Source organism: Rattus norvegicus, chromosome 6, assembly GCF_021556685.1.
Source record: "Rattus norvegicus strain SHRSP/BbbUtx chromosome 6, alternate assembly SHRSP_T2T, whole genome shotgun sequence".
NCBI lineage: Eukaryota > Metazoa > Chordata > Mammalia > Rodentia > Muridae > Rattus > Rattus norvegicus.
In genome coordinates, this window is record NC_141539.1 from 98,964,797 (window position 1) to 98,983,547 (window position 18,751).

The 18,751-nt window shown below is 38.0% G+C and overlaps 1 protein-coding gene and 1 long non-coding RNA gene across 22 annotated transcripts in view; one reads left to right on the forward strand and one right to left on the reverse strand.

Moving 5' to 3' along the window:
• The window catches only part of Hif1a (hypoxia inducible factor 1 subunit alpha), a 45,071-nt gene that overhangs the window by 18,072 nt on the left and 8,248 nt on the right, over positions 1–18,751 (forward strand). For 4 of the 21 annotated variants that reach the window (XM_087552408.1, XM_087552415.1, XM_087552411.1 and 1 more), the window contains exons 2-9: positions 3,460–3,537; positions 5,515–5,708; positions 6,949–7,094; positions 7,177–7,261; positions 9,901–10,013; positions 11,215–11,417; positions 16,611–16,717; positions 17,879–18,026. In XM_087552408.1, the coding sequence (XP_087408534.1) occupies positions 5,519–5,708; positions 6,949–7,094; positions 7,177–7,261; positions 9,901–10,013; positions 11,215–11,417; positions 16,611–16,717; positions 17,879–18,026 (992 nt within the window). In that variant the 5' untranslated portion in view covers positions 3,460–3,537; positions 5,515–5,518. 21 annotated transcript variants of the gene reach the window in all.
• The window catches only part of LOC120103553 (uncharacterized), a 28,614-nt gene continuing 10,922 nt past the window's right edge, over positions 1,060–18,751 (reverse strand). The window contains exon 2 of the long non-coding RNA XR_015623124.1: positions 1,060–2,006. This is a non-coding gene — a long non-coding RNA (uncharacterized LOC120103553). The remainder of the gene's footprint in view (positions 2,007–18,751) is intronic.

The window sequence follows — 18,751 nt, forward strand, 5'->3', positions numbered from 1 at the left end:
TCCTTATGTGTGCATTCAACACACACCACACACACACATACACAGACGGCTGATTGAATAATTTAACATTGTAATTTGTACATTTTCCTGACCACATTATTTTAGAACAAAATAGTAAAAGATTTAAGTGTTATATGTGTCGTCTAACATTGAAAAGCTGAGACAGAAGGTCCTAGAGTTTGAAGCCAGCGTGGTCAGCACAGCAGGACCTCTAAGAAAACAAATCAAAAAACAGTGTGGAAATGATTAAGCCAGGAAACGTCTTAAACACTGCCCTCTTCCACAAACTGTTTCGGTATCTTTGCTCTCTCCTTTTGTCTGTAAGCCTCCTTTTTGGTGAGATGGTTTAGTTAGGAGCGCTTGCTGCTTTTGTAGAGGCAGGTTTGGTTCCCAACTAAACCAGAGCCAGAGAGTTCAACACCCTGTTCTACCACAAGTGGTGCACAGGCATGCACACATGTGCGTAATTTTTAAATTTCCTTTTAATTTTTTAATATGGGCAAGTATGTGTATGGGGGTACAGGTACTTTCATAGGACAGAAAAGGACATCAGATCTCCTATCCTAGATAAAGCATGTGAAGCTGCCTGACATGGGTACTGGTAACCAAAGTCACGGCCTCTGCAAGAGCAATGCTGTCTCTCAACCACTGAGCTAGCTTTCTGGGCCCAGTGGTATTTTTTTAATCTCCTCAAACGTGCTGTGAAATACAAACCAAAAACTTGGTAAACTCTCTTTTTGTTTTTCTATGAAAGTTAAAAATCTTAGTTGGGATATCTTGCAGTGTTAAAACAGCAGACCCCTTACTTAAAAACCACTTCTTTTGAGAGCTGCTTTGTATTTAAAAACAAAGCTTCAACCTTTATTCTTTAGTTTTGACTTATAAAGAAGTAAGAATGAGTGCAAACGAAATAAGGAAGATGCTATAGCAGACTGATACTGAGCAAATAAACAAATCTTACTGAAATAAGATGTTCATTTAGCTGCTCTGCAGATATCAGTGTGTGGGAGGACAGAGGGTAGACTGAATCATCAGCTTGATTCACTTTTCATTTAAAAAGTTGTCTTGCTTTGAAGAGTTACTGATCAGTGGTAAGCAGTTCATTGCCATCAGAGTAGGTGCTTTTCAATAAGGTTTTTAGGTTTATCAGTCTGGTAATGAATCCCTCTGAGTAGCTCAGCTTTTAGTCCTGTATTCAAAGAAGCTAACCTGTATAACTTCTTTAAGCATTGGGTTTTTGCAATCAACAGTGTTTAAACTTTGTAATAATAGCCTAGAATTAGGAGTATTTGTCTTGATGATTGTTAATAGTGGATTCTCAATCAGTAAAACTGTTTAAACTGGAATACAGGTCTGACCATTTATTAACTTTGTAAACTCCGTGTGTGTGTGTGTGTGTGTGTGTGTGTAAATGCAGTGCAAGTATAACATGATGATAGTAAAGATTAAATAAGTTAATAATTGAAAAATATTTAGAATATTAGGAAAAGAATACTTATTACCTAAGTAATAAGCACCATAAGTACATACAAGCATGCTAAAAAGGAGGAATCATGAAAGTTCCTTGACATTTTCTTCAGACACAGAGACTTTTGACTTAGTAGTAGAAAACTTCTGCAGTCTTGAGGCTGGAGTTCAGGTTCCAACACCAACATAGCAAGGCAGGCATTTCACAAGATCCATAACTGTAGCTCCAAGGGTTTCCAGACCCTTTTCAGACCTTTCTTCATGCATGCAAGACAGACAGGTGCACACATAAATAAATACAAGGTTTATGAGATTGAAGCAAGAGGCATAGTTCTCATTCATCAGTTTGGTCAAAACTATTAAGGTTTTTCTTTAATCGTAATGTATAATACTGCACAGAACATAGGAAAGTGTGTATATACATAGATGTATTCATTGATTGGCAGAGACAAAATGGGTGCAGACTTTTCAGGAAAGCTCCTACTGATTCAAAAACTTAAGTAGTCATTATCTTGAACATTTGCTTCAGAATGTCTGTCCTGTAGAAATACAAACACAATTTTAAAACAAAACAAAACCGGAAAGAACAACTTATTTTTCAAAGCTACAGAGATTTTTTTGTTTTTTTGTCAAATAATAGAGTTCAGGGATAACTTAAACATTTTATACATGAACTATTTTAGGAATAAGTCTAATCATCTGCCAATATTTTTAATGTTATGATTTAACTTTAGGGCTTTTTGTTGTTTGTTTATTTGTTTGTTTTGAGACATCTTCTTGCTCTGCAACTCAGGCTAACAGCAAACTTGCTCTTTCCTGCCTCAGTCTTCATAATTTTAATTCCTTTTAAAAAAGACGTTATTGTGTTTATGTATATATGCACATACATGTGTGTTCATATGTGCAAGCACCTGTGGCAGCTAGAAGAGAGTGTTGGACTCCTGTGCAGCTAGAGTTACAGGCAGCTATGATTTGTCTGCTGCGGGTGCTGGGAACAGAACTCTGGTTACCTGCAAGAACAGCAAGCACACTAGCAGGGTGAGCCCCTAATTTCAGCTGGTAAAGCCACATCTTTTTATAATCAGAAAGTTAACAGTTTTTTGGTGTAATTAAATAGATGACACAAATAGATGTCCTAACCCATCTGTACTTATTTTGTCTTCTTAACCTAAAGAATATTGGGGTTTCTTTGTAAAACAACATATTTATTCCAAACTTTGTATGTAAACTTAATAAGGCAATGGTTTAAAATACTTTCTGGAGTTCTGTAAAAATTAAAGATTTTTTTTTAGTTTTATGTGTAGTGCCTGATAATTTTTTAAACAGAAACCACAGTGCTAAAAAGATTTAGCTATTTTATTAGTTTCTGTTTTATCTAGAATAGTTGTAGAAATTGGTAAACAATTTATTCAAAAGACAAGACTTTATATACTTGGCTGAAAAACCACCTCAAATAGACATAGAAGAAGCAGAATTTCACTTGATCTGTACCTTACAACAACATGGATGGAGTTGGTAATTTGCAGAGATATAGTACTTTGCATGCTGCAAATCTGCACAGCTCATGATTGAAAGCTAAGGTAAGAGGTAGTACAGGATCTGTCTCTGGAACCTAGACTTCTGGGTCTGATTAAAAAAAATTCTTTGTGAATCCTAAAGTTCGGTGGTAAATGACTGACTGATACAGAGCCTTCCTGGGAGTAGTTAAGTAGGCAGTTCAGGTTCTAAAATCCTTAAAACTTTTTTCAAAAATTTTCTGTCAGGTATTTCGTTTGAGTGGCTGTTTTTCGGTGGTTTAGATTTGTTAAGTTGTGAGGGAGAATAGCTAAGTGTTTCAACTTGCTTATATGATTCTCTGCACCTAGCCTGATTTAAAATCCAGGCTGATCGCTGATCATTCAAGTAATGTGCTGCTTCCCACAGCCACCACTGCACACAAATTTAAAAGAAGAAAAATGTGCCTGGTGTGACGGTTCATGTTTTTAATCCCAGACTTTGGGAACAGGCAGATGGATCTCTGTGAATTGGAGGCAAGCCTGGACTACATTGCAAGTTCCAAGCCAGCCAGAGGTATACAAGTGAAACCCTGTCAGTGCGTGTGTGTGTGTGTGTGTGTGTGTGTGTGTGTGTGTGTGTGTGTACACAACATTTGTTAGTGTCCATTGTAACCCAGTAGATCTCTGCTATCTCTCTTACCTCTCTTCCAGAGTATTATAAATTGAAATGAGTTTTGAAACTATTTCACTACAAAGTTCAAATTATCAATAGTGAGAAAAACAAGGCAGTTTTAATGTACTTAAAAATTTTTCAAACTGTTGATTTATGGCAGTCTCATATGGCCTCAATATTTTTATTATAGAATATAGTGATTCATTTATATAAGTAGCTCCAAGTGATTTTTCTTTTCTTTAGAATTTGTACCTGTATGCAGTGTATCAGACCTAACCCCCTGTTTGTGACAAGCTTCTTAATAGCCCTACTTAAAATCTTAAGATTCTTGAGTCAAATTGCTCTACAACGAGGTGTATCCAACCAGTGACCTACACACCACATGTGCCCCACAATATGTACAAATGTGGCTAGCACAAGTAGTTGTACTCACACAAAACATTGAGGTTTGTTGAAACATTTTGTAACTCAATTGCACAGTTAATGACTGCTGTATCCCAATGTCAAAAAATTGGACACACCCACTAAATGTTTGAGTTGAAATTTTTTTATCACAGCTTAGTATCTAACAAATATACATATTCCTTATTAAACTTTGAAAACTGTTTAACAAGAGAGTTGCTGAGAATTCTTGACAGTTACTTAAGAAAATTGTTTCTCTGCTTGTAGCTTTTTCAGCCTTATATTGAAAAGAAGGAGACTTAAAGAAGAGACGATTATGTGCTTTGTTCATAAAGTACAAGAAGAACTGAATGAAAGAAGTCCCTGTTGTATTGTTAATGTTTAATGAATTCTAAGTGCTGTTTTCAACATTTAGCAAATACCTGACCTAGTAAGATTGGAGCAGGAGTGAAATAGAGGCAGCATTCTCCATTAATAGCGAAGACTGTGGAAAAGGAAAGACTTAAACACTGATGTTCCTATCCTATTTGCCACACAGTTGCTGTTTTTAATCTGTGGAACCCCAGCTTCTTTTCATAAAATGAGGGCCCTGTTTAATATACTTATGGGTTGTTATGAAAGAACTAAGCACCTGGTACAGAGTAATATTTGGTAATGGCAGGCTTAGAGAAGCAGCTAAGAACAGCCAGGCTTAGCCTTATATTCAATTCAAAGTAAGAAGAGCCTGTTGCTAGAAGGGTTAGCAAAGGAAGACAGCTTTACTTGATATGACATAAACTCATCTGACTGTTTGGAAAGAATTCTCAATGTTTATCATTATATTGGTACTTCCTTACCCCTACTAGCCCACCGATGGGTCAGCACTGTGGCTCATCTTTGCTTTTCTTGCATTTATTTGGTGTCCATTATGCCAGCACTAGATAGGCAGTGTCTGAGGAGGTAGGCAAACTGAAAGTGGTAGCTTGCTATAGCTGCTAATGTAAGAGAGTAGGTGGGGAAGGTATTGATGTCAAAAGAAACTAATCAAATCATGCATAGCTACCAGTGTCTTAACCTGCCCGTAAATTTATTACCTCTTCTCAAACTGTTATATCATACACTTTAGTTTCTTCAAATTTATTTAGGGCTTTTCTATACTGAGATACTTTGGAATGATTGTGAGGTATTAGATACATAAGCTACTGTAAATTTGGGGGTGAAAACATCTACTTTGGAAATGTTAAAGGCTTAGACATTTTAAAGGAATTTATTATGTTTTCAATAATCTGAAATTTGTATATAAAAGCTATCTGATATAGTATTTTGTTCATGTTCCATACAAGTCCTATATAATAATTTTACATGACTTCTTCTAATCCTTATTTATACAGTAAACAGAAAAATGCAAAATTAGTTTTATTTAAGACAAACTAATATATAAATTATATTCCTCTCTCTTCCTCTCTCTCCCTTTCCCTCCCCCCCCACCTCATTAAGTAGGATGAGTTCCGAACGTCGAAAAGAAAAGTCTAGGGATGCAGCACGATCTCGGCGAAGCAAAGAGTCTGAAGTTTTTTATGAGCTTGCTCATCAGTTGCCACTTCCCCACAACGTGAGCTCCCATCTTGATAAAGCTTCTGTTATGAGGCTCACCATCAGTTACTTACGTGTGAGGAAACTTCTAGATGCTGGTGAGTTCTGCTAAAGCGTAAGAGACCTGAAAATTAGAAATTATGAACATCTAGAAGTTCCTTTTAGCAGGAGGCTACAGTACTTCCCGGAGAGGGAGAGGGAGAGGGAGAGGGACAGAGGAGAATGCATCCCCGTGCCCTGTGCGCATATTGATATGCCTTTATGAAGGGGCCTATGGAGGCCAAAGAGGGTATCAGGTCCTTTAAAGCTAGAGTCACAGGTATTGATGAGCAACCTAATGTGGTGCTGGTGTCCAAATGTTGTCCTGTCAATTAAACAGTAAGCATTCCTAAGTGTGGAGCTGTCTCTCTGGCCCCATAATGCTGCCCTTTTCAAACACATGAATTCAGCTGTTATTGCATGTGTGTGAGCATTTTTGCCTTCAGTACTTGCATACCTAGTGCTTGCAGAAGCCAGAAGAGGATTTTTTGTAACTGAAGTTACAGACAGTTGTGAGTGCCGGGAATTGAACCCAGGTCCTCTGAAAGATCAGCCAGTGCTCTTAACTGCTGAGCCATGCCTCCAGCATGACCCCCACACAATGCTGTTTTAAAGTACCTAATTATGTCTTTCAGTGGTCTTTACTCCTTTATCAGGCTTGGCTTTGCTTAGTGGTGGGAATAATCCTTTTTGTAATTGTAAGTTGTTTTGGTTTACCCTTTATTTTTAAACACATAAGTAAAAATCCATTAACTCTATAGCCCCTTGTACTTTATAGCATGTTCAGTGAATAGATATTATAACCCAGTAAAGTCGTCATTGTTATGTTCTGTAGAATATATTCTTGATTCTTCCACATGACAGCATTTTTTTCTTACTTGCTTTTAAAGCCTCATTCCATTCATTCCCTCCTCTCTACTCCTCTGTGTCTGTCTCTCTCCTCCTCTTCTTCCTCCTCCTCTTCCTCCTCCCCCTCCCTCCTTCCCTCTCTCCTTCCCTCCCCCTTTCTGTCAACAGGGTCTCACCATGTAGCCCTGGCTGATCTGTATCTAGGGTGCCTTGAACTCACAGGGACCAATCCTCCTCTTCCTTTTTAGGACTGGGTATAAAGGCATAGCCTATCTTTTAAAAATATCCTTTTTTACTCCCTTGGTGATCTGCTTGTTTGCAAATTTGTTTACTTTAAACAATTATGTAAAATAACTAGAAAATATATAGAAATAAATATATGTACTATAGATATTTAAAAGTATCTGAGAGAAAACCTTATTTTGTTTCTTCCCACATGTGCCCTTACAGGTGATCTTGACATTGAAGATGAAATGAAAGCACAGATGAACTGCTTTTATCTGAAAGCCCTGGATGGCTTTGTTATGGTGCTAACAGATGATGGTGACATGATTTACATTTCTGATAACGTGAACAAATACATGGGGTTGACTCAGGTAAAGTCACCACATATGAAGAGCACTTATGGGTACTTTATGATTATGTGATATAGATCTAATTTTTTTAATGTGTTTGCAGTTTGAACTAACTGGACACAGTGTGTTTGATTTTACCCATCCATGTGACCATGAGGAAATGAGAGAAATGCTTACACACAGAAATGGTGAGAAAAGTCTATTGTTTGATTTAATATGACAGGTCATTTTTTTTCAGTCAGATATTGTTACTACTTTTATTTTTTTAGTAATGATTTTAAGAGAAAATGTTATTTCACATTTAATGTAAATTCTGTTTGTTGTTAAAACTGTTATTCTGGGGCTGGAGACATGGCTCAGTGGTTAAGAGCACTGACTGCTCTTCCAGAGGTCCTGAGTTCAATTCCCAGCAACCACATGGTGGCTCCCAACCATCTGTAATGGGATCTGATGCCCTCTTCTGGTGTCTGAAGACAGCTACAGTGTATTTATGTATAATAAATAAATAAATCTTTAAAAAAAAAAAAACTGTTATTCTACATTTTAGAAAATTCACAAAAGTTTTAAAAACTCATTGACTTCATAAGTAATTACATGAATTAATAAGTTAATTACATACTTGAGTAGACAAAATGGAACGATAATTTATAAAGACCAAGACAATTAGAAGTAAAAATGCAATATTAAAGCAAGTTATAATACAAATGACAGGTAATAAGATTTTAGATGATTATGGATACATAGTGACAGTTTGGGTTCAGGCTGTTTTAATGCCCCAAAGAGGTAAGGTGGGGGCATGGCCAGGATTTTAAGAGCACAAAGGCACTTTGACTTCTACGGATGTTTCAGTAACTTGGGACTATAGTTGGAAGTGTTATGTTGTCTTGGAGCACATGTGGTTGTACACACCTTTAATCCTTGCACTTAGGAGGCAGTATAAGCAGATCTCTTGATTTCTAGGCCATCTTGGTTTATGTTAACTAGTTTCAAGTCAGCCAAGCAGAGAAGTGAGAGGGACTGGAGAGGTGACTTAGTGGTTAGGTGTACTGACTGTTCTCCTGCCGGGACCCCACTGCAAATCCACATCCTCATGGTAGCTCACAATTGCCTGACATTCCAAGATCTGACACACTCCCATAGACATGCAAGCAAAATACCAATGCACATAAATAATTTTTTTAAAAAAGTTATGAGAATTCTGTAACTCTTGAAATCCTTGTTGAATTACAGAGACTTTTAACAGTTTGTTTTTAATACGAATTCTTAAACAGAGTATACTGGTCTTTTTTTCTTAATTCCCTCTGTCTCTGCTCTCTGAAAACATTCTTATTAAGCCTTAACTACTTTGTATTACATTGCTATTGGCCCTACTGGATGTAACTATTACCTGCTTAAAGGCATTGCATCTAATTATCGGTCTCTGCTTCACTCACGGTATACACACCCGATCCTGAACAATGGATATTTTGTGTTTTGTTTTGTTTTCCTAATACTTCCATTTTATATATCTTAAAATGTAACCAATTGATAAATTTCAATAATTTCTCTAGTATATTCATAGACTTTATTTTTAAAACTGTATTGTTTTATTGTGTGTGTTTCTTTTGAGGAAGGGTTTCACTATGTAGCCTTGCCTGGCCTAGGACTCCAAGTAGACCAAGTTGTTCTTGAACTCATAGAGGGCTACCTACCTCTGCCTCCCAAATGGTGGGATTAAAGGCATGTACCATTGCACTCATTGTCTCTCAAAAAAGAAGTTCTGTATCTTTAGCTTTCATCCATCTATCGTCTGATGAACAATCTCCATAAATTCAGTCCTGAGCAACCTTCAGTCCTCTTCTCTGGACATTTCAAATAAGTGAAGCATTTGTTTTGAACCAGACTAAGCAATAAAAATAGGAAATCTAGATGCTGTTTCAGAGCCATCTAAATGTAATTTAATTTTTTAGTTATGAGGATTGGCATTAAGACTAAATTAGACTTGAGTTGATTTTTCTCTGCTTTATTTCTGTGACTTTTTCTTTTTGTGGTTCTGGGGATCAAACCTAGACCCACATGTATGTACTAAGGAAGTACTTGTCCATTAAACTACATTCCCAGCCCCTAATTTTGTAATCTTAAATCGTAAACAAGGTCTCATGTAGCTCAAGTTGGCCTAGAATTTTCCATCCTCCTCCTTCAGCCTCCCTAGTGCTGAGAGTGCTGACATGGACCATTATGGCTGATTTCTGTAACTTCTGATAGAATTTTGCCTGGTTTTCATACACACATATGCTATTCACTTACAAAAGGTAAGCTGGCATTTTTAAAGTTCTATAAACACATTGCTGCTTATTCAAAATTGAGTTATCACAATTGGTAAAAGACATTGAAGTATTTATTCAGGTTCTTTCTAGGGGGACATCCTTATATACCGACAGCACACTTAACAGGGTAAATTTATACCATTTTTTAATTTTCATTACTTGGACCGAACTCACCAGCACAGATGAGTAAATTAATCATGTAAAGTGTGGGCTCCTCCCACAGTTCAGGGAATCACTGCAGTCTTTAACTGCTCTCACTGGATGGAGCTGTCAGACCCACCATGTGTGGGAGTGGGTGAAGAGGGAGCAAATCCTTGTGTTAATGCTGAGGTCCTCACTTTGCTGCTCTCATTTTAACAGATTTCTATGTTTAGCTAGGACTTAAAACTTTGTTTCTTGGGGTTGGGGATTTAGCTCAGTGGTAGAGCACTTGCCTAGCAAGCGCAAGGCCCTGGGTTTGTTCCCCAGCTCCAAAAAAAGAAAAAGAAAAAGAAAAAAACTTTGTTTCTTGCTTTCATTAGGCCCAGTGAGAAAGGGGAAAGAACAAAACACGCAGCGAAGCTTTTTTCTCAGAATGAAATGTACCCTAACAAGCCGGGGGAGGACGATGAACATCAAGTCAGCAACGTGGAAGGTAAGTAAACTGAGTATGGCTTGATTTATAGATAAATAAACCTATACACTTACATGCTAGTATCAAGAGCTTTCACCAGGAGTGCTGAAAGTTAGCTGGCCCTCGCACTTGGGAAGCAGAAAAACAGCTGCTACAAATTTGAAGGCAGCCTTATCTACACAGCAAGTTCCAGGCCAGCCAGGGGAACACAGCGAGCCCCACTCAGAAAGCAAAACAAATAAACATAACCCCTCCAAATGAGTTGCTTAGAGTTATGAGGGGAATGGAGAAAGGGCTTAGTAATTAAGAGCACTTGTTTGCCAAGCACCTGGCCTTGGTCCCAAGAACCTGTGTCAGCTCATAGTCATCTCTAACTCCAATTCCAGAACATGTAGTATCCTCTTCTGACCTCTTCAGGCACCAGGTACACACACAGCGTGCACACATACATACAGATAGAAGTTGTGAAGGAAAAGGTATAATTGTTCCCTTTTGCATGTTTGCATTTATATCTAGTATATGTAATCTCCATTCAAAATAGTATAATAATTTGCTGATTTGAGATATAAACATAGATTATTGGAAATACGGTATTTCTATACCAAGCTAACTTATTAGTTGGCTTTACCAACTAGTATTTAAATTCTAATATTCAGTTTCATTTTCTTGTTCAGTGTTGAACCATAGTTACCAGAGCAAAATCAACTGAAATGACCAGATTAGTGAAGAAGGAAAGATAGCCTAGACTTAATACAAAGATACCTCTTTTTAAAAACATGTGTGTGTATGTATGTTTGTCTGTGTGTATTTTAGTGTTTTAATTGGATATATGTAAGTGTATGTGTTTGCAGAGGCCAAAAGAGGGCATTAGATCCATATTCTGGATTATAAGTGATCCCTAGTTTCTATTTTATGTGCATGGATGTTTTGCCTCCATGTATATATCAGTGCATGCATGCCTGGTGCCTTAAGAGATGAGAAGAAGGTGTCGGATCCTCTGGAAATAGGATGCTTGTAAGCTGCCATGCGAGTGCTAGGAATCAAATCTTGGTCCTCTGGAAAAACAGTCAGCATTCAAACCTCTGGCTCATCTAGCATCCTACCTCACAGTGCCTTCTTAAGAATACCTCATTATCTCTTAATGTTTAACTGCTATGCCATCTCTGCAGCTTTCCTCTCCTCTTCATTTTAAAAAGGTAACTGCTTATTTTCTTACTCACAGGTGCTGCACTGCACAGGCCACATTCATGTGTATGATACCAGCAGTAACCAGCCGCAGTGTGGCTACAAGAAACCGCCTATGACGTGCTTGGTGCTGATTTGTGAACCCATTCCTCATCCATCAAACATTGAAATTCCTTTAGACAGCAAGACATTTCTCAGTCGACACAGCCTCGATATGAAATTTTCTTACTGTGATGAAAGGTAAATTAACTATTTTATATTTTTAAAATTTAGATTTAATTTTTTTTTACCTCACTGTAGTAAAAACTTAATTGATGTGTTCATAAAGCTTAATATTGAAGATGCATACTAGAATCCAAAAATGTAAGATTAGCTTTTTTACTATAAATACTATACTTAGCTATTATACAAAATCCATTAAGATGAATTCTTGACCACATCTGGTGGTATACTTCTGTAATGTCGCTATGGGGAGACTGAGACAGGAGGAAGGTAATTTCCAAGTCAGCTGTCTCAAAAGAGCATTTTAAAGGCTAGGGATGTAAGTCAGGTGGACCACTTGTCCAATGTGCAAAAGGCACTGACTTCTTGCCTTGGTACTGTGCAAACAGTGAACACAAAAACCAGGAAGTTCTTTTGTTTTAGGGAATTTTGCTTAAATTGAGAAAGTAACTTTTAAAGATACACAGTTTCTGTAGAGTAGGCAACAACAGTTGGCCTTTAGCCTACATGCTCTCCTTGAGCACCTTCCATTCCACCCGTTAGTTACCATTTCCCAAGTCTGTTACTACTTGTGTAATTGCCAGCTTAATGTTTCCGTCCACATCCTTTTCTAAGTAATGGAATGAATACTTCTGCTACTAAACTACTCTCCTGCTCCCAGACAGCGTAAGTTGCTGCTCCTCTGGTGATTCCTAATGTTGTTGACATAGCATTGTTGAAACCTGACTAAGTGCAGTTTGTGGTAAATATTATAAATGCACTGTTTGACTGTCTCTCCCATTGTATCTACCTTGTGCTCCAAATTCTTTATTTCATTACTTTTGGCCTGAATTGTTACCATAAACTCTTTTTTTTTTTTTTTTTTTTTGGTTCTTTTTTTCGGAGCTGGGGACCGAACCCAGGGCCTTGCGCTTCCTAGGTAAGCGCTCTACCACTGAGCTAAATCCCCAGCCCCAACCATAAACTCTTAAGCTGCATTTCTGCCAACAGATTTGTGCCTTTTTACCTGTATATCCTTTGTATCTAAAGGCTTCCCAAGGTGAGGATCAGATCATGCCATTCTCTTATTAGAAATGCATCCGTTGCTTCTTGTAGTATTATAGGTGGAAGGAGATTTTTTATTTATCAAAAGATAGTATATTCTGGGTGTGGTATTGTATGTCTGTGATCTTAACACTTGGGAAGATAAGACAAGAAAGCTGACCTGGACTATATATGAACGCCTGCCTGTCATGTGCAGTTAAATCTTAATGTATTAAAATGTCGAGGAAAGGTATTTACTGTCTAGTCTCTTCTCAGTTCACCAAATTAATCAGGAGGTAGGAGAATCACCCATCTGGATATGGTCCCAAACACTCCTAACCAAGAGTTCCATGTTCGTTTTGAATGTCTTGTGCCTTTGCATACACTCACTCTTAAGAGGATGCCTAAGAGCATCTTCTTAGGCAGTATTCCTTGTACATGCTAATGTCGTAGTGTGTATTCTGCTGCTGTCTTGTTGGTTCTTTTTTGCTGCAAGCTGTATAGCCTGTTAGTTATAGACAGAGATTGTGTAGCCAACTGAAGTTCTGACCCTGCTCCCTAGAGAACAGTGAACACATACATCAGTCCTCTCACAGATCACTTCTCTGTTTGTTTAGTTGGTTAGCTGCTTAGGGTGTTTTGTTTTGTTTTGTTTTGTTTTGTTTTGTTTTTTGAGAAAGAGTACACAGCCCTGGATATTCTGAAACTTTCCCTGTAGACCAGGCTAGTCTCCAGCTCACAGAAATCACCTGCCTCTATCCCTGTGGATTACAGACATATGCCACTACAACCAGAAAGCACATTAACTTTCTTACCTCCTGTCCCGTTTGAGGTAGTTGATGTAATGATTTTATCAAAACACCAATTTTAAGTTCTTAGCATTTTGATAATTCTTCATGCTTTAGACAAAGAAATATTGACAGAGCCCTGACTAAAGTCGCACAATATTGGATTTCTTTCTGGTACTTAGTTGATGTAAAACTGGCAATCTTTACCTAGAAGGGTCAGACCTCAAAAGTCTGTTGTGAGGCCTTTAGGAGTTTGTTTTAGGTCCAGTATACTTAATACTGGTGTCAATTTTAATACCAGGAAGGGAGAAAAACTAAGAACTATATTATGTTGTTTATTGCCAGAATGTAAAGGTGTAGTGGAAATGAAAGGCTCATCTATTTTTAAACGTCTGTAGAATAGACTAGGGCAGGCTGGAGAGAAAGGAAAGCAAAGGAGTCAAAATGAGAAAGGTTGTGGCATTCCCCTCTGGTTCTATCAGAAATGCATACAATGATCATGACATCAGTTAAAGGACAGCCAGCCTGAAGATAACTCACTCACACCAGAGACTCTTGTTTTCTGGTTAAATGTGTATTCTAGGAGCTTCTTGCTTCTATATAGCCCAACAGAGTCATTCTCAGCATGGAAGAAAATTGCTCAATTTTAAGAATATCTTACATCATATTTCTAACATCCTGGTCCACCAAGGGCCAGCAGGTAAAGGCACCTGATCCCAAACCTGACAGCATGAGTTCAACTTCTGGGACCCATGTGGTTGAAGAAGAGATCCAACTCCTACACTCTGTCCTGTGCCCTCTACCTTCTTGCTGTGATATGAACCCACACACATGCACTCATACAAAGCAAATAAAGAAAACACAATGACGTTTAAACTTCTAATATCAAGACTATCCGCAAATAGCTGTTTATTTCACTTAGTAAAGTACAGGTATAATCATTTGGCACATATATTTAAATATTTACTGTGTTCATGGAAATGATGATTCCTCCCCTTAAGATGCAAGATGTGGACAAATGCCATACTACACAGTTGCTTTAGAACACACTAAGAACAACTTAGTAAGAATTGGAGAAGTGATTGGTACAGTGCTTACAGAGTGTTTACAAGGCCTGAGGATCAATACCTAGCACGGAAACTATTTTCTGGGTCTCTTGCCTTCTTTTGGTACTGAATTACAGTGTAGTTCTCTTTGGTCTGTTTTCTCTTGCTTCCCCCAAAATACATGAAGTCAGTCTACCAGGAAACTGTCTGGTATTTCCATTTTGAGTTCTCAGTGTCCTTTAATAGTAAACATTCCTTAAATTGAGAAACACTGGTTGATGTGTGGTTAAGTCAAGACGTCCTAAGACTCTATGCATAATCTTCATTTATCCGATCCTCTTGCCTGCATCTCCTGAATTCTTTGCCTCCATTGCCTATACTATAGCCACATCAGACTCTACCACCTATTCTATGCATTTATTTTTGTGTTGTAACTTCTTCCTGAAATGCAAACTTCCTGGTTTTTGTAAACTTCTTTTCTCCACTCTTCCACACTGAATGTGTACATACCCTGTAAGAATCAGTCTCTCACCTTATCATTCCTCTCTTGGATAAGGAATGTAGTTCCCCTGATTCCTAGCACTGTTTACCTGTCTCTTGCATAAGTAGTGGCAAGTACACCAGAAGGTTGCGTTTCCATATCTACAGGAGTGCTAGAAACGTGCTTAGTGAGAAATAGTTCATTTTATAGGCGTTTCATTTAAACATATAAAACTATATAAGAGCAATCCGAACAGATTTTTAGGGCCGGATGCAGTCACGCACTCAGTGGCGGAGTGTGTGACTGTTTATGCATGGGCTCGTGTGCCATAGCCCAAAGGTAGAGGGCAGAGGACAGTGAGAGTTGGTTCTCTCCTTCCACCACATGGGTCATAGAGACTGAACCCATGCTGTCATGTTTGGCAGCAGGTACCTTTACCTGCTGGCCCATTTTGGTGGCCCTAGATAATAGAAATGACTGAAAGATTTTCATAATTGGGCAGTTTTTTTCCATATCTTCATTCTGAGGAGTTGATGCAAGAGGTTTCTAGAAAAAAAAAATTAACCAGAAAGCCTAGCATGCACAAGGCCCCAGCTCTATCACTCACTACCAGCACAAAGAGGATGGGGGTGGAGGTGGCTTTTGTCTAGCATTTGTGAGTTCCTAGATTCTGTCCCTACTGCCATTCTTGAATGGAGGGGAAAACAAGTATTTTTAAAGCAGTTTATTTTTATTTGTAGCACTGCCATCTAGTGTTGATGTGTTTTGGTGTGTCCCTTTGTGAAGAAGTACGAGTTTGATTCATGTTTTTAAAATTTTTAAAAATCTGTTTTGTTGGACCGAACCCAGGGCCTTGCGCTTCCTAGGCAAGCGCTCTACCACTGAGCTAAATCCCCAACCCCTTGTTGGCAGATCTTAAACTGGGACAGCACAAGCTATGTTATTTAATATACTCTTGTGAGCATACCTTGCTTATGCCCATTCTATGATATCTTTATCAGCACCTCAGTTTAAAAAAAAAGTCCCTTGAAGTCTAAGCCTAGCAGTCTAACACTTGCTTCATGTTTGTTCCCAGAAAGATTTTAGAGGAAAACGTTTGTAGTTGGCGTAGTATATGGAGTACAGCCTTGCCTTTCTCATAAAGTGTGTCTTCATGGCTTCCTGAAGGCTCATGTGGTATCAGCTCGAGTTTCCCTCCCTAAAAGAACTGCCAGGGACCAGACAGGCTACTGGAATTGGTTTTCAGACCATACTCAATTAGATGCCATTCTTTCATCTGAAATTGATTCTCATAAAATTAATATTAAAGCCAAGTAAAAGACTTATCCTCTAAAGCATAACAATGGTTGTTCCTTTAATTTCCATTTAGTATGAATGTCCTTGGCTTAATAATAATGGAGCTTTTTTTTTTTTTTTTTTGGTTCTTTTTTTCGGAGCTGGGGACCGAACCCAGGGCCTTGCGCTTCCTAGGTAAGCGCTCTACCACTGAGCTAAATCCCCAGCCCCAATAATGGAGCTTTTAAAGTGAGGCCTTGCCAGTGGGCCTAAAAAGTGTAAGGTAAACAGGTTAGCTCTATGAAAAATACTGCTTGAGATTTAAACTTTATTTGAAGCTAATTGTGAACTGTCTTTGGAACTTTTGTCATTTAATTTGCATTATCAGTATTTATTAATATCTTGCTTCCACAACTATAGTATGTATAATAAGTTTTTTTAAGACAGGTCATTATTTCGGGTAAAAGGGATAAGAGTCAAATATCAAGGATGGATCTAAATGACACAGAGAGGCTGGCTATTATACTAAGTATAGAATTGTTACAGGTGCGTTTCAAACTTATTAAGTGAAGAAGAATATTGTTTTGTTTTGTAACAGGATTACTGAGTTGATGGGTTATGAGCCAGAAGAACTTTTGGGCCGTTCAATTTATGAATATTATCATGCTTTGGACTCTGATCATCTGACCAAAACTCATCATGACAGTAAGTACAATAGAAGAACTCAAGGAGGTAGTCGCACTGCTTTAAGCCCTGCAGTCTCTACTGTTGTATCTCTAACTTTCTAGTTAAAATTGCTACCCAGTCTCCAGATTCTTCCTAAGACATCTTGATCATGAAATTACTGTTTTGTTACAGCCATTCACTTAATAATACATAAAGCTTCCCTAGAATTTTAAAAACAGAACTAAATAAAAGTCAAATATGATAGATTATCTCCATACACATATTGTGAAATCGATGGCTGGTCAATAGAAGGTAGTCAGAGCATGTGTTCCGTGAATCAGTGAGTGGAATGAGTATTACACACATGTAATTAATATCTGACACTCTTGACATATGCTAAGTTTCTGGGGTTTTTCTCAGATGAAGTCTAAGATCCCAAAGTAAGTTAAAGTTCATAATTTCTCACTGGCCTGTTTAATCTGGACCTAAAAAACTTTCAAATTGAATATCACTGAATTAGTGTGATTTGCCCAAACTGTAGTCAGAGCATAGGTACTCACGATAGCATTATTATGGCTGATTTACTGCATTCTCCTCAGTCAGGAATCAATTTAGACTGCACGAATTGCTGGAAGACTACAGTATGATAACAGCTTATACATTCAAATTTCTGTAGAATAGTTTCTTCTCTGCTGCTTGAGGAAATAGTTGTACCATTTTCTTGAATGAGCTTGTGCCTAGTCTCTAGTCTGACTGTAACCATACATCATTAAAGGAACCGCAGCCACTCTGTCCCTCACTTCTGACTTTCTTCTTTTTCAGTAAGGTAGGAGTTTTACTTTGAGGTTTATTTTCAGTTGTGTTTGGGCTTCTCTGTGAGCTTAAACAGTCACACTATTTTAAATAATAAAAGATATTATTTAAATATCTCTCCTTTTAAAAATAAAACAGTGATCCAGCCAATCATGGTAGCACATACCATTACCCTTACCTACCCCAAAACCCCTGCACTGGAAAGACAGAGGCAGGTGGTTCTCTGTGAATTCGAGGCCAGCCTAGTCTATATAGGGAGTTAAGGACAGCCAGGGCTACACAGAGAAATCCTGTCTTTAAATAAAACAAAATGTAACAATCTACACTTGACACTTATTTGATGGAAAATTCAGTTACATTTTCTTTGTGGTACTTTCTTATCCCTAGTGTTTACTAAAGGACAAGTCACCACAGGACAGTACAGGATGCTTGCAAAAAGAGGTGGATATGTCTGGGTTGAGACTCAAGCAACTGTTATATATAATACGAAGAACTCTCAGCCACAGTGCATTGTGTGTGTGAATTATGTTGTAAGGTAAGCTTGGAAAGAGACACTTTTGTGAGAGAAAGTGGTAACTCTTTGGATTTACTGTGCCTTTATTAAGAAGATAGAAAATTGGCAGGCAGTGGTAGTACACATTTTTAATCGCAGCACTTGGAAGGCAGAGGCAGGTGGATCTCCATAAATTCAAGATCAATCTGGCCAATAGAGTGAGTTTCAGGACAGCCAAGGCTACAAAGAAAAACCCTGTCTTGAAAAGAAAAATAAATAAAAACTTTTGTTTTTATCTTTTTCTACTGCATTATGAGCTATATCCTGACCCATCTTCTCAAGCCAGCTGTTCCAGTGATCCCACAAAATAATATCATTCGTTTATCAGTCTATGGATCAATTTTCCTAGTTCAGTTTCCCAAGAAGGTTAAATGACCATCTTTGTGACAGGCTGTATAATGTGACCTGGGACTTTATTCTTTGTTTATGAACTCTAAGTTATTTCAGGTCAATTCCTCTTCATTACCGAAACATTTTCATCTGCTGGCCAGACAGAGCGCTCTCCTGTGGTTAGTCATTTTCTTACGTTCCATACTCTTTACCCTGTCTCACTGAGTAGGCTTGACTGGCCTGGAACTCGCTGTAAACCAGTCCAGCCTTGAGTTCATAGCTTACCTACTCTGTGGGATTGCAGGGCTGCACCAGAAGTTTCCAGCACAACTTTCATAGATGCCACCAAATCCAAGTTACCCCACTTTGGCCATTTA